The 15,904-nt window shown below is 41.8% G+C and overlaps 3 protein-coding genes across 3 annotated transcripts; 1 reads left to right on the forward strand and 2 right to left on the reverse strand.

The window, feature by feature from the left end:
• Positions 1-5,355: 5,355 nt before the first annotated feature.
• LOC117190956 lies at positions 5,356-6,413 on the reverse strand. The gene is made up of 3 exons (XM_033395949.1): positions 6,171-6,413; positions 5,989-6,108; positions 5,356-5,932 (listed from the first exon to the last, which is right to left on the reverse strand). The coding sequence occupies exon 3, from the start codon at positions 5,894-5,896 to the stop codon at positions 5,441-5,443; it is 456 nt and encodes a 151-aa protein (XP_033251840.1). The 5' UTR covers positions 5,897-5,932; positions 5,989-6,108; positions 6,171-6,413; the 3' UTR covers positions 5,356-5,440.
• A 4,113-nt stretch (positions 6,414-10,526) lies between these two features.
• On the forward strand, positions 10,527-11,590 carry LOC117191111. The gene is made up of 3 exons (XM_033396074.1): positions 10,527-10,727; positions 10,786-10,966; positions 11,023-11,590. The coding sequence occupies exons 2-3, from the start codon at positions 10,817-10,819 to the stop codon at positions 11,383-11,385; spliced, it is 513 nt and encodes a 170-aa protein (XP_033251965.1). The 5' UTR covers positions 10,527-10,727; positions 10,786-10,816; the 3' UTR covers positions 11,386-11,590.
• On the reverse strand, positions 11,526-12,775 carry LOC117191110 (putative nuclease HARBI1). Its single transcript, XM_033396073.1, has 2 exons — positions 12,584-12,775; positions 11,526-12,530 (listed from the first exon to the last, which is right to left on the reverse strand). The coding sequence occupies exons 1-2, from the start codon at positions 12,700-12,702 to the stop codon at positions 11,609-11,611; spliced, it is 1,041 nt and encodes a 346-aa protein (XP_033251964.1). The 5' UTR covers positions 12,703-12,775; the 3' UTR covers positions 11,526-11,608.
• Positions 12,776-15,904: the final 3,129 nt, after the last annotated feature.

Raw genomic sequence — 15,904 nt, forward strand, 5'->3', positions numbered from 1 at the left:
AATTTTAAAGATATGAGAAAACCAAAAACGTAGAATTGTAGAGAATGACCATATCTTTAAGACTGCGGAATCTGAATTCGATCGTATTATTATTATGTCTCGCCCTGTCTCTCTCTAACACACACGTAGCATAGGCGGCTTTGCTTAGAGTAAAACATTAGCGCCTAGATCTCAGAGACTACAAAAGCTAGAGCAACCAAATTTGGTATCCACACTCCTAATATATCGGACCGAGACGAGTTTGTTTCAAAATTTCGCCAAACCCCCTTCCGCCCCCGCAAAGGACGAAAATCAGGGGAAATTCAAAAATCTCAGAGACTATTAAGGCTAGAGTAACCAAATTTGGTATCCGCACTCCTGTTAGATCTTACTATAAAACGTGTATCTCAAAATTTCGCCCCATTCCTTTTCGCCCACACAAAGGACGATTTTATGTGGAGATAATGTTTTTTATCCCCAATCGGCCGACTAATTATTTCGAATTAAATAAAACTCGGCGCAGAAATAAAATTACGATATGTTCTTTAATGCGTGACATCCAAATTGCAAGTGTGGCTTGCCTGCCCTTTACATTGCCGCTCCGATCGCTAAGCGCAGCTTCGCTCGGCCGACGTCGGTAGGCAGACGCAAAGCGGAGATAGCGAAGAGCGAGCTGGCAGAGAGCGTTTAGCTGGGCAAGCAAGCGCAAAGCTTTAACAAACAAATGAGTGACATAGACATAAGTAACAAACAAAATAAGCGACTGAGGGCCAAGAATTAGGTGCTATTTGGCAAGCAGCTAATCGGCTGGGTTCTGCTCCGAACATTCACCCCCCGTTGGAAGGCAAAGGCTTTCAACAGATCCATCCTGAAGGGGCAGAACCGCTATTTTTCCAACGGCCCTCTTGAAGATGCTTGCTTGGGCGCAGCTGGCGGCTACGCTGGGATGATCGTCGAACGCAGCAATCGGCGCTTCTTTACGAAGGCGGCTTGTCGTGATTACGTCTTGATCATCGGGAACCTCTGTAATTGCATAGAATGGCAGGAAATTTGGCAATGTAGAAATGTAGAAAGTTGAATTTCATTTAGCGTGGATATGTATGTTTTTAATATATGGAAAAGTTCGCGCTGCAGTTCCTGATTCTCCGATCGCAGTTTTTCCACTTGCTGCTCTAAGTTTTGGTACTCCAGCGTTGTGGGTCGAAAATCGTCAATAGAGATGCACGAGGAATTTTCAAAAGCGGCTAAAGCTGCACGCTTATTCTCCGAGCTATCAATGCTTCCTGATACTATCCAACCAAGTTTAGTCTCCTGCAATGTTGGCAATTGGGCTGATAGTCGAATCTGTCCGACGCACATTAAATCGAAGAACAAACCAGAACCTATCAACAGATCGATACGTTGGGGCTTGGAGAAATTAGGATCAGCTAGTTTTAGATTATTCGGCATTGGCGAATCCTTTGCGTCTACGCCGAAGTTAGGCTGCATTTCCGTAATTGAGTTGGTGACAATTGCAGCGAAGGAAGCTCGATAGCTTGCGTCCTGGGATTGTACAACTATATGTACAGACTTGCTCGAAGGTAGAATGGAATCTCCGATTCCAGAGATGTGAACATAAGACGAGCGATGATCCAACTGCAACTGATCAGCAAGTCTAGATGTTACAAAGTTTGCCTGTGATGCAGAATCCAAAATGGCACGACATGGGATAAGTGCTCCATAACGATCTGTTACATGGACGAGGGCAGTAGGTAGCAACACGTTCTGGCTATGCTGAGATTTCTGGATCGAGGGGGGAGGGCTAGAACACCCGCTTGCTAGAAGCACAGTCGCGGCCTCTTGCTGGATCGATTCCTCGGCCGGTGAAGAGGAAGATGAAGTGTGGAGTAGCGTGTGATGTTTGGCCTGGCAATGCCTGCAAAGTCCTGACCTGCACCTCTGCAATTCATGGCCTTTGTTGAGGCAGTTCAAACACAAGCGGCTCTTCTTTGCTTCTTTGTATCGTTCAAACGCAGAGAGATTCAGGAATGCCTGACATCTAGATATGTAATGCTCGGAGGAATTGCAATGGTTACATATGGGGTTAGGATGGTCGTTACTGGAGGTGATAAGGGTGACAGGATTGTCTTCTCCCACCTGTTGACTAGGACTTGTTGCCATGGCTGATCCCAAATTCTCCAGCATCCGACATCTCGCTTCCAAAAATGAGGCCATGCTTGACCACCGAGGCAATCCTGACGTCGGCAAGTTCTCTTCCCATTTCTCCTTTGTTTTGTGGTCCAGTTTCGTGCCTATGATGAAGATCAGCAACCCATCCGAAATCTCCTGCGGGGTCGCCAAGGTCTGAAGTGCACGCAAGTGCGAATTGATTTTGTCGCTGAGCGCGCGCAAGCCGATAGCTGAGCCCTTCTCCACCCCTTGCAGCCCGAAAATAGCCTTGACGTGTGCCTGAAAATGTAACAGTTTATTATCGAATCGCAACATTAGCAAATTCAACGCCTTGTCGTAATTCTCCTCAGAAAGTTCCAAGGAACGAATCGTATCCAGCGCAGCACCATCTAGACATCCACGAAGATATTGGAATTTTTCGATGATTGGTATACGATGGTCGAGTCGCTCGAGAACATCGAGTGGAATTCTGGCCAATCCATGTAGTTCCCCCCGAATCGCGGAAGCTGCAACTCGGGCATTCGAGAACGGCCTATACTATTATAGGCGAACAACGACGAATTCCCCTCGAGAGTATGCCGAGCCGTTGAATTGGCAACATTTACCGTGCGAGCAGCCATCAACTCCCGCGACAGCCTGGACCTAACCTTGACATAAACATTCGAAAAGTCCAGCCGGGCATCATGGGCTAACTGCAGGAAATCCAGCCTTTCAAGGCTCGTTTGAGCGGCATCGAAATCCGCATTCATTCGCTCGATTTGCTCTAAGCGAGCTTGAAGTTCTGCCTCATCTAACTCGGCAAGCTCTTCCTTGGTGAGAAAGCGATCCATGGCCTTTAGTTGGCGCGCGATGGACTCGGCCTTGTGCTTGTAGAAATCTACATCACTCGGCATTGCTGCGTTCGCGACATTGGTAGGCTCAGGTGCTGCCATGTTGAGGTTTTAAAAGAGTCACTCAGCACGACCGAAAAAGACACCCTGTATACGTATAAACGTGGGAACCGAAAGCAAAGGGATTACAGCTAATGCCTTTAGCTGTGCGAGCTGTCCGATTCCGCTTTGTACTCCGCTTGTGTGTATTAGTGAGTTCGCTGCACTGCCTACCGCACTGCACTGACCGAATTGTCGCGACAGAGAAATTAATAGCCAGCAATGCGTGTATGTAGGTGTATGTAAGTGTGTTTTAGCACCGAATTGTGCTTAACCGCCGAAAATTTGCTAGGGCTAACGAATGTCGATCGTGAATGATTATTAATTGACACTGCAACTCAGAGATCACGTCGGGGTCACCAAATTTTATGTGGAGATAATGTTTTTTATCCCCAATCGGCCGACTAATTATTTCGAATTAAATAAAATTTGGCGCAGAAATAAAATTACGATATGTTCTTTAATGCGTGACATCCAAATTGCAAGTGTGGCTTGCCTGCCCTTTACATTGCCGCTTCGATCGCTAAGCGCAGCTTCGCTCGGCCGACGTCGGTAGGCAGACGCAAAGCGGAGATAGCGAAGAGCGAGCTGGCAGAGAGCGTTTAGCAGGGCAAGCAAGCGCAAAGCTTTAACAAACAAATGAGTGACATAGACATAAGTAACAAAAAAAATAAGCGGCTGAGGGCCAAGAATTAGGTGCTATTTGGCAAGCAGCTAATCGGCTGGGTTCTGCTCCGAACACTGTTGCATCCACAATATTGCACATTCGAGAAAACTAAAAACGCAGAATCATAGATAATGATCATATCTATTAGATTGCTGAATCTGGATCAGATCAGATCATTTTTATAGCCAAAAGGAACAAATCAATTTGCACTGGCTACGCAGCCCCCGACGTCACGCTCAGACTGATTTTCTGTCTCTCTCGCACGCACTCTTTGTCGTGTCGTCCAATATTAGCGGCGTCTGCCGGAGGAGAGCCATACTGACTTAGTCAGGCAGGCTCCGTTTTTCATTTACTTTTGCGGATTACGTTTTCAGCCAAAACGTTTCGATTTCGTTTTAAGGTGCTCCAGTTTTCACATATTTTTTTTATTGATATGTTTCTTTTTTCATCGTTTCTGGCAAACAAAAACAGCTGACCTGGCTGCTTTGTAAAAATACAGCGTGATTAAAATGCCTTTTATTTTTTCAATTGCTTGTTTTGAAGCAAAACGATTGCAGAAATTACGTGATCTAAGAAGATCTAGACATCTTAGATGCAACACTTGTGTATTTAACATGTCTGACGAGCTGTGATTAACAGCATGCGTATTGAAAATTAAATTGCTAATGGTAAAGCTTTCAGATTTGTGAAGTCATTTCGGATCGACAAAAAAACTTTCAAAATGATTTTGGAGAAAGTTCAACCCCATTAAGGTGTTACCAGGAAGTTATCTCCCTCTACGCAATTGGCTTCAGTAATGTGATATCTCGCCACTGGCTGCTACCAGTGGGCAGTTGCCAAAGACCACCATATAAACATTGGACGCTGTACATTTGGAAAGATTCTTCACAAACTTATTCCGTTGATGGACAGGCTGTTATGTATTGAGTTCATTTCGTTGTAGATGAATAATCATCAATTGCAACAATCATATGAATATTTCTATCGGAACTTTAAATTGCCTCGAATTGGTGCCTGTGTGGATGGAACTCACATCAGAATACTAAAGCCTGTACAAAACCACTCCGTGTTCTATAATAGGAAATGATTTTATAGCATGAATGCCATGGTGGTGTGTAACTACAACATGGAGATAATTGCTATTGATGCCACGCACCCTGGTTCCTGCCATGACTCCATCATTTGGAATCACTCCCCTGCTAGGGAATATTTATCCACGACCATTAATGGGTTTGTTTTGGCTGATTCGGGCTACGCTCTAGAGAGTTTTGTTCTGACTCCTTATAGGAGCGCGGAGATAGCCACCTATCAGCACAGATTCAACATAAAGCATACTGGAGCACGAAATATTATAGAACGCACCATTGGAGTCCTTAAAAGCCGTTTCCGTTGCTTGCAACGCACTTTAAATTACCCACCAATATTTTGTTGCCAAATTATAAATGTATGCTGTGCCCTGCACAATATTTGTAGAAGACGTAATGTCTTAATCGAGGAGGATGTTCGATTTGACGACCCTTTAGACACTGAAAATGAATTCGACGACACTGAAAATAATGGATCATCTATACGCGATGAATAGCTCAGGCCATTCCTTATTAAAATGCAACATTTTTCATGTTTTCTTCTTTATGTCATTCGATATTCTTTATAACTAATAAAGCTAAGTTTCACAAAAAAACTAATAGGAAACTAATTATTTCGCAAATTTGTCCAAAATTTGGCTAAATTTGTCTACAAGCGCCTTTTGGACCTCGAGCTTCTCCTTCTCTAACGATTCCATTCGTTCGAAATGTTCCGAAATTTTCTTGGAAATTGCCGACATTTCATCCAGCTGAGCAGCGCAGAGATCGTTGAGGTCCATGGTCTGCGCTGGTCTAGTTCGACGGCGCTTCGGCATGGGCTCCTCCTTCTCTGAGGGTTCGTCCTTCTCTGAGGGTTCCTTCTCAATGGGGTCTTCCATCACGCACTTAACCCCAGTGTCGGCCTCCTTGGTCGTACGGGGGGGAAGTCCATACGCTGGCCCACCTACTCCTTCCACCATTTCGTAGAGGCCACATAGCTTGGCCACTTCCTCCTCCAATTCCCCAAGCGATTGCTGGGCGAAGGGCCCTCCACCTGTAGCTCGAGTTTCTGATTTGTTTTTCGCCATCTTCTTGCGGATGTTTGTTTTCCAATCTGCCCAAACCTGAAATTGTAGAATTGAATATAGTAGTGTGCTACCTTTTGTTGTGCAACACATACCTTTTTCCAACCCAATGCGTCCTTGATTGGCAGCCCAACAGCATTGAGAGCGCCGCAAAGCTCTGTCCGGGTTGTCTTTCATAAAACCCACCAGGATTTCATCTTGATTTATGCTTTCCCCTGGATATAAAGAACAAAGCGGTAATTTTGAAATAAAAAATTAATTTGCTGCACTTATGTACATTTTGAAGTCCGAATTAAATTGGGCGGGAAACAGCTGTGCTCACCCAGATGTTCTGTTAAGCGCATGTTACAAGCACAGTCTGAGCTGTTACATGCACATTTGTGCTGTTATACGCAAAAATTTATTACTTGCCAACGTTCCGATAACCAAATCGGAATGCGTCAGCTGCTTACACCAAAACGAAATTTGTTGTTGCTGTGGCCAATTTTGTCCGAACCAAATTTGAGGTTGGGTTAAAATAAAATTATTTATAAAGAAAGCACAAGTTAAATTACCCTGATATAGGTATCAAGTTTATGTTAATGCATCAATAAGTCATCTATTTTTTTCCTTTTGCAATTAAGGTTCGTTTTGTTGTATAAAAAGCCGTTTACTTTTCATTTCGTCAACGAAAATGTTTTCGTTTTGAAAACGAAGAAATCTTGCGGAATGGGAAAAAGAGAGCCCCAATTTATGTGATTTCAAAAGTAAATCGGAAAACTTTTGTGAAAGTGAAAAACGGATCCTGGCTGAGTATCGGGTATAACCGTAGAGTTGCGGTGTCCGCAGCAACTCACAACGTTCCCCCTCGTTTTGTTTGTTCTTTAACCATTTTTACATGACTGACATTTGACATTTTTGCGCTAATCAGTCTGCCTAAGAAACAGATATCTTTTCGATTTGGTATAGGCACATTTCCAACAGAAATATTTACCGCTCTGACCTGTCCTTTTCCTACATTCATTGCTGCAGATTTGCTTGGATTGAAGCTAAAACCGAGATCACCACATAGAAGGTTAAAGTCATTTAGTTTTTTATTAAGGTTTTCAACCGCTACAGTAAACTCTCTGTTGTGAGAGATTATAACGAAGTCATCTGCAAATTGCATGATATGAGTATTTCTATCACAGATCTGATGTAGTCTTTTTGTGTATACAATAAAAAGGAGGGGCGACAGACAACAGCCCTGTGGGATTCCTCCCTGAACTACCTGAACAGCTTCCCCTATTTTCAGTAGTCTCATAGACATAAAACTGATGATCCAGTCAATGTATGTTTTAGGAAAACACTCATTTTCCATTAGTCTTTTTAAGAATTTCAGGTTGACACAATTGTAGGCATTGTTGAGGTCAACAACCACAAGAGTAACGTGTTCCTTGTTCTTTTTCTTTGCCGCTACCACATTGATGGCATCATTAATGCACATCACTGCAGACTTGTTTTTTTTGGTATGCATAAGATCTGTAGGGTATAATCTTGTTTTCTTGTATATGCTTTTCCAGCCTGGCTTTCACCATGCCATTTACTGTCTTGGCTAGAACCGAAATGAGGGATATGGGTCGAAAATGTTTTAAGTCAGTCAGATCCATGTTTTTTTTCGGTATTGGTACAATTCTGATAGATCTCCATTCGACTGGAAAATCGCACATAGCCACTCAACGGTTGTAAAAATGTACAAGTTCTGTCTTTATACTAGTGTTAAGAGCACTCAGCATCTCGTATGTGATGTGATCTATTCCTCCTGCCGTTTTTCTGTTTCTGACTAACACAGCCTCTAACTCTTCCAAGGAAAAGAAAGGATTTTCATTGTTCTTGGTTGAGTACATTTCTTCGTCTACATCCTTTGCTTCTGAGGTTATTTGTTCGTGAAGGAATTCCAGGTATGGCCCAGCTTTGTCAGGGTCGAAAATTTCTGGGGTGTCCTCTTGACAGTTTTTTAGATTTCTGAGGAATCTCCAGGCTTCTCTTGAGTTCGATTTTACATTTAACTCTGTTAACTTCCTGGCATAGCTAGTTCTTTTGGCAATTTTAACAGATTTTTTCCATTTAACCTTGACGAACAATAATTTTGAAAGGAGGGTTCTGAAGCTGCCTTCTTCTGCGACTCTGCAAACTCCCTGAATAATTTGGCTAAATTCTCGTCCCACCATAATTTTGGACATTTGTTTTTGATTTCATAAGTAGCTGCTTTTATTTCCTGTTGGATGTTCTTCGCTAAATTATCCATATCTTTGTCGGCCTCAAACAGGCTTAGCTTTTTCAGTAGCCTGTTTTTGGCAAGGAAAGTTTTGAGTTTGTGTTGATATCCTGCTGTTTCAAAGGTTATTGGGTGATGGTGGCTGCCTCCTAGGTAAAACTTTTCGCATTTCCAATTCTCTATATGAATACCCTTTGTGAAAGTTAAATCGAGTACAGACCCTGATGTTGAGTCGATGTGTCTTCTGAATGTGAGACTGTGGTCATTTGCTAGACTATAGCCAGCATTTGACATAGCTTGCATGAGAAAAGTTCCCTTTCCACTGTTGGTTCTGTCTCCAGAAAAGGTATGTCTCGCGTTAAAATCTCCTGCAATTATGACTTTTCCGAATGCATCTAAATATTCAAGGAGATTGTTAATCGCTTGCTTGAAGGATGCAAGAGACAAAAAAGGTTCAATATATACTGAGGTGATAAAAAATTTATCTTTGTTGTTGATGGTTCTTGCTATAATTATATCTTGCTCTGTCTCATATATCAGTCTTTTAACTCTTAAGTCTTTTTTGTAGGCAATCGCCACTCCTCCATAACCGTCCTCTCTATGTTTTTCTAACATATTGAAGTTGGCTAGTTTCCTAAAACGGAGATCGTGAGAGAAAACTTCAGCCAGAATGGCAAAGTCGAAGTTTTCATTGTTTAAGTAGAATACTAGGTCGTTTTTATTGGCTTTAATAGATTGAATGTTATGTTGTAAAAATTTCATATTTATTTAGATATTTTAAAAAGGTTCGTTTCATATTGTAATCATTTGTACTGGTAACTTTTTTTTGATGGATGTGACACATCATTTGAGTCGACTAAACGAGACAACATGTGAACCATCTGTTGAATGGTAAATTTGTTTTCTTTTAGTTGCTCGCATAACTGTGTTTTTTATACCCGATACTCAAAATGAGTATTGGGGTATATTAGATTTGTGGTAAAAGTGGATGAGTGTAACGTCCAGAAGGAATCGTTTCCGACCCCATAAAGTACATATATTCTTGATCAGCATCAATAGCCGAGTCGATTGAGCCCTGTCTGTCTGTCCGTCTGTCCGTCCGTCCGTCCGTCCGTCCCCTTCAGCGCCTAGTGCTCAAAGACTATAAGAGCTAGAGCAACGATGTTTTGTATCCAGACTTCTGTGATATGTCACTGCTACAAAAATATTTCAAAACTTCGCCCCGCCCACTTCCGCCCCCACAAAGGACGAAAATCTGTGGCATCCACATTTTTAAAGATACGATAAAGCCAAAAACGCAGAATCGTAGAGGATGACTATATGTTTTAGAGTCTCAACCAGATCGTATAATTATTATAGCCAGAATCAAGAAAACAATTTCATTCTTTCTCGCCCTGTCTCTCTCTAACACACAGGTTTCAGGGTCGGCTTTGCCAATTGCAAAATATGAGTTCAAGGATCTCAGAACCTATAAGAGCCAGAGCAACCAAATTTGGTATCCACACTCCTGTGATATCGGACCTTGACCGTTTCGTGTCCAAATTTCGCCACACCCCCTTCCGCCCCCGCAAAGGACGAAAATCTGGGGCATCCACAAATCTCAGAGACTATTAAGGCTAGAGTAACCAAATTTGGTATCCGTACTTCTGTTAGATCTCACTATAAAACGTATATCTCAGAATTTCGCCCCACCCCCTTCCGCCCCCACAAAGGACGAAAATCTGTTGCATCCACAATATTGCACATTCGAGAAAACTAAAAACGCAGAATCATAGATAATGACTATATCTATCGGATTGCTGAATCTGGACCAGATCAGATAATTTTTATAGCCAAAAGGAACAAATCAATTTGCAGTGGCCACGCAGCGCCCGACGTCACGCTCAGACTGATTTTCTGTCTCTCTCGCACGCACTCTTTGTCGTGTGGTTCAATATTAGCGGCGTCTGCCGCAGGAGAGCCATACTGACTTAGTATCGGGTATAACTGTAGAGTTGCGGTGTACGCAGCAACTCACAACGTTCCCCCTCGTTTAAACTTAATTTGCTTTAACGTTTTAGTTTTGAACATTTTCCTCATTTATCAGCCAGGCTCCGTTTTTCACTTTCACAAAAGTTTTCCGATTTACTTTTGAAATCACATAAATTGGGGCTCTCTTTTTCCCATTCCGCAAGATTTCTTCGTTTTCAAAACGAAAACATTTTCGTTGACGAAATGAAAAGTAAACGGCTTTTTATACAACAAAACGAACCCTAATTGCAAAAGGAAAAAAATAGATGACTTATTGATGCATTAACATAAACTTGATACCTATATCAGGGTAATTTAACTTGTGCTTTTTTTTATAAATAATTTTATTTTAACCCAACCTCAAATTTGGTTCGGACAAAATTGGCCACAGCAACAACAAATTTCGTTTTGGTGTAAGCAGCTGACGCATTCCGATTTGGTTATCGGAACGTTGGCAAGTAATAAATTTTTGCGTATAACAGCACAAATGTGCATGTAACAGCTCAGACTGTGCTTGTAACATGCGCTTAACAGAACATCTGGGTGAGCACAGCTGTTTCCCGCCCAATTTATTTCGGACTTCAAAATGTAAGTGCAGCAAATTAATTTTTTATTTCAAAATTACCGCTTTGTTCTTTATATCCAGGGGAAAGCATAAATCATCTCTTTAAGATGAAATGCTGGTGGGTTTTATGAAAGACAACCCGGGCTTGGCAAAAGGATTTGTGAAGGGCGACCGAGTTGTTGTCGATGCCAAGTGGGCAGAGCTTTGCGGCGCTCTCAATGCTGTTGGGCCGCCAATCAAGTACGCATTGTGTTGGAAAAAGGTATGTGTTGCACAACAAAAGGTAGCACACTACTATATTCAATTCTACAATTTCAGGTTTGGGCAGATTGGAAAACAAACATCCGCAAGAAGATGGCGAAAAACAAATCAGAAACTCGAGCTACAGGTGGAGGGCCCTTCGCTCAGCAATCGCTTGGGGAATTGGAGGAGGAAGTGGCCAAGCTATGTGGCCTCTACGAAATGGTGGAAGGAGTAGGTGGGCCAGCGTATGGACTTCCCCCCCGTACGACCAAGGAGGCCGACACTGGGGTTAAGTGCGTGATGGAAGACCCCATTGAGAAGGAACCCTCAGAGAAGGACGAACCCTCAGAGAAGGAGGAGCCCATGCCGAAGCGCCGTCGAACTAGACCAGCGCAGACCATGGACCTCAACGATCTCTGCGCTGCTCAGCTGGATTAAATGTCGGCAATTTCCAAGAAAATTTCGGAACATTTCGAACGAATGGAATCGTTAGAGAAGGAGAAGCTCGAGGTCCAAAAGGCGCTTGTAGACAAATTTAGCCAAATTTTGGACAAATTTGCGAAATAATTAGTTTCCTATTAGTTTTTTTGTGAAACTTAGCTTTATTAGTTATAAAGAATATCGAATGACATAAAGAAGAAAACATGAAAAATTTTGCATTTTAATAAGGAATGGCCTGAGCTATTTCATCGCGTATAGATGATCCATTATTTTCAGTGTCGTCGAATTCATTTTCAATGTCTAAAGGGTCGTCAAATCGAACATCCTCCTCGATTAAGACATTACGTCTTCTACAAATATTGTGCAGGGCACAGCATACATTTATAATTTGGCAACAAAATATTGGTGGGTAATTTAAAGTGCGTTGCAAGCAACGGAAACGGCTTTTAAGGACTCCAATGGTGCGTTCTATAATATTTCGTGCTCCAGTATGCTTTATGTTGAATCTGTGCTGATAGGTGGCTATCTCCGCGCTCCTATAAGGAGTCAGAACAAAACTCTCTAGAGCGTAGCCCGAATCAGCCAAAACAAACCCATTAATGGTCGTGGATAAATATTCCCTAGCAGGGGAGTGATTCCAAATGAAGGAGTCATGGCAGGAACCAGGGTGCGTGGCATCAATAGCAATTATCTCCATGTTGTAGTTACACACCACCATGGCATTCATGCTATAAAATCCTTTCCTATTATAGAACACGGAGTGGTTTTGTACAGGCTTTAGTATTCTGATGTGAGTTCCGTCCACACAGGCGCCAATTCGAGGCAATTTAAAGTTCCGATAGAAATATTCATATGATTGTTGCAATTGATGATTATTCATCTGCAACGAAATGAACTCAACACATAACAGCCTGTCCATCAACGGAATAAGTTTGTGAAGAATCTTTCCAAATGTACTGCGTCCAATGTTTATATGGTGGTCTTTGGCAACTGCCCACTGGTAGCAGCCAGTGGCGAGATATCGCATTACTGAAGCCAATTGCGTAGAGGGAGATAACTTCCTGGTAACACCTAAATGGGGTTGAACTTTCTCCAAAATCATTTTGAAAGTTTTTTTGTCGATCAGAAATGACTTCACAAATCTGAAAGCTTTACCATTAGCAATTTAATTTTCAATACGCATGCTGTTACTCACAGTTCGTCAGACATGTTAAATACACAAGTGTTGCATCTAAGATGTCTAGATCTTCTTAGATCACGTAATTTCTGCAATCGTTTTGCTTCAAAACAAGCAATTGAAAAAATAAAAGGCATTTTAATCACGCTGTATTTTTACAAAGCAGCCAGGTCAGCTGTTTTTGTTTGCCAGAAACGATGAAAAAAGAAACATATCGATAAAAAAAACGAGGGGGAACGTTGTGAGTTGCTGCGGACACCGCAACTCTACGGTTATACCCGATACTAAGTCAGTATAACTCTCCTCCGGCAGACGCCGCTAATATTAAACGACACGACAAAGAGTGCGTGCGAGAGAGACAGAAAATCAGTCTGAGCGTGACTTCGGGCGCTGCGTAGCCACTGAAAATTGATTTCTTGCTTTTGGCTACAAAAATGATCCGATCTGATCCAGATTCAGCAATCTGATAGATATGGTCATTATCTATGATTCTGCGTTTTTAGTTTTCTCGAATGTGCAATATTGTGGATGCAACAGATTTTCGTCTTTTGTGGGGGCGGAAGGGGGTGGGGCGAAATTCTGAGATATACGTTTTATAGTGAGATCTAACAGAAGTGCGGATACCAAATTTGGTTACTCTAGCCTTAATAGTCTCTGAGATTTGTGGATGCCCCAGATTTTCGTCCTTTGCGGGGGCGGAAGGGGATGTGGCGAAATTTGGACACAAAACGGTCAAGGTCCGATATCACAGGAGTGTGGATACCAAATTTGGTTGCTCTGGCTCTTATAGGTTCTGAGATCCTTGAACTCATATTTTGCAATTGACAAAACCGACCATGAAACCTGTGTGTTAGAGAGAGACAGAGCGAGAAAGAATGAAATTGTTTTCTTGATTCTGGCTATAATCATTATTCGATCTGGTTCAGATTCTGCACTGTAGAAGATATGGTCATCCTCACCGATTCTGCGTTTTTGGTTTTATCGTATCTTTAAAAATGTGGATGCCACAGATTTTCGTCCTTTGTGGGGGCGGAAGTGGGCGGGGCGAAGTTTTGAAATATTTTTGTAGCAGTGATATATCACAGAAGTCTGGATCCAAAACATCGTTGCTCTAGCTCTTATAGTCTTTGAGCACTAGGCGCTGAAGGGGACGGACGGACGGACGGACGGACGGACGGACGAACGGACAGACGGACAGACAGACAGGGCTCAATCGACTCGGCTATTGATGCTGATCAAGAATATATATACTTTATGGGGACGGAAACGATTCCTTCTGGACGTTACACACATCCACTTTTACCACAAATCTAATATACCCCAATACTCATTTTGAGTATCGGGTATAAATATGTGAAAACTGGAGCACCTTAAAACGAAATCGAAACGTTTTGGCTGAAAACGTAATCCGCAAAAGTAAATGAAAAACGGAGCCTGCCTGTATGTCTAGTTTTGGATAGTTTTTTTCATAATTATCTAACAGCGAAAAGTTTTGATGGATTGAGTAAGTGCTAAGCACTTCCTTACGCGCGATTTTTTTGATTGTCATTATTTTGTTAATGTCCATCTCCTTTTCCCATACTGGGCACATCAGTCTGTCCCTAGCTGAGTGATTTTTCCCATTGCAAAGGATACACTTGAGACCAGTGCACGACCCATTGCACTCCTCGACTCCGCATTTATAGCACCTCCTAGCTGATTTGCATCTGGTCGAAGTGTGACCAAGTCTGCCACAATTATAACATTGCCTTACTCTGGGAACATACATATATGCTTACTTTCATCCCACATATCCCAAAAAGAGATACCTTTTCTGGGATGTCTGAACCCTCAAAACCAATTTTGGCTGTTTCTAATGGTATGAGCTTGAATGTTTCGTTGTTGTCATCGGTTGTAATTTTCTGCCTTCTTGCTAATCTTTCAATTGACTTAATTTTTATGTTAGAAGTAATATTATCCATAATTTCATTCTCAGAAAAACCGAGGGGCACCCCTTTAATTACTCCATAGGATTCCACATAGTCTTTTGGTATAAATACCACTAAATTCATTTTTTTTAACTCCTCATTTAAAACTAAATCATTTGCTTCGCTGAAAACCTTAAAATAAATCTTGTATAGTGTTGGCGCAAGAGCAACGATTTCTTTAATTCCTTTGATTTTAAGGTGTCTTATTTTTTCAAAAAAGAATAAGCCATTTTTGGTGTTTTTGTTTTCGAAGATGGTACCACTAACCATACAGTATATGTATACTCATTCAGTATACTGTATGGTTAGTGATGGTACTGTCCTTAGTCGATACTAGTACAGCCGCATCACCGATGTGTCACTCACTATATAACACTGTTTCTCTTTCGATACCTACATTTGATGCGTTTATAATCGGATTAGTATTTTTATTTATTCCAGTATTTCCAGTAAGACCATTTATGGCATTTGTGTGAGAATTGTGAACGGTCTTACCGTCAGAAGCCTCCACCATTTTGTTACTGTCATCGTCTATCAGCATTTTTTTATTTATGTCTGTATTGGTGTTGTCGCTTTTTTGTTCCTTGCGCATCTTTTTAGCTGGGTACTTTTCGTTAGTCAAGCTGTCGAATATGTCCTCTTTCACACTTGAACACAAAGCACTGAAGTTTTTTGCTATTGTTTTTTGGGTTTGAATTTTGCTGCTTATTGCCACCTGATCAGGGGGTTTCAATTTGGCAGACACCGAGTGACCGGCGTCCGCCATACTTGCTGGTTTAACCAGATTGCCAAAGACTTACCTCTCCTTTGGGAAATGAAAAGAGGAAAAATTTATACATATATTGATGAAGATTTGTATGAAAAAAACAATGATCCAACTTTTACAATCACTTTTAATTAAGCCTTTGTTGCTTGGAAAAAGTCACTTTTCAGACTGTTAAGAAAAAACACGACCGGTCTCGCTCGCTGATAAAAAGGAAGTTGGCTCGCCAACTAAGATGATTGCTGACGTGGCTATAATGACACAGCAGGTTTTTCTGGATGTCGCCAGCTACTAGCTGGAAGTACGGGGATTTAAATTTTTTCCCAGTCACCGTTCTCTGTGTGCGGAAAACACTGCGATGGACGCGCAGGTTGACCGGCAAATGTCTCGCCTCACCTTTGTTTTAATTGTACTTTGTTCCACCGATATATTGTATTGAACAAGTATTTGATCAGATAAGATAATAAATTCCAAGAGCTGAATAAATAAACTGCCAAAAAAAGGAAAAAAGAAAATGAAGTCCTGTCCCTCAGTATTATCCGCGGGCTTATCGCTATCGCTTATCGATAGGTGATACCACATAGAAGCGGTGAGGAGGAAAGAAGTTTG

The sequence above is a fragment of the Drosophila miranda genome (genome assembly GCF_003369915.1).
Source record: "Drosophila miranda strain MSH22 chromosome Y unlocalized genomic scaffold, D.miranda_PacBio2.1 Contig_Y1_pilon, whole genome shotgun sequence".
In the NCBI taxonomy this organism is placed as follows: domain Eukaryota; kingdom Metazoa; phylum Arthropoda; class Insecta; order Diptera; family Drosophilidae; genus Drosophila; species Drosophila miranda.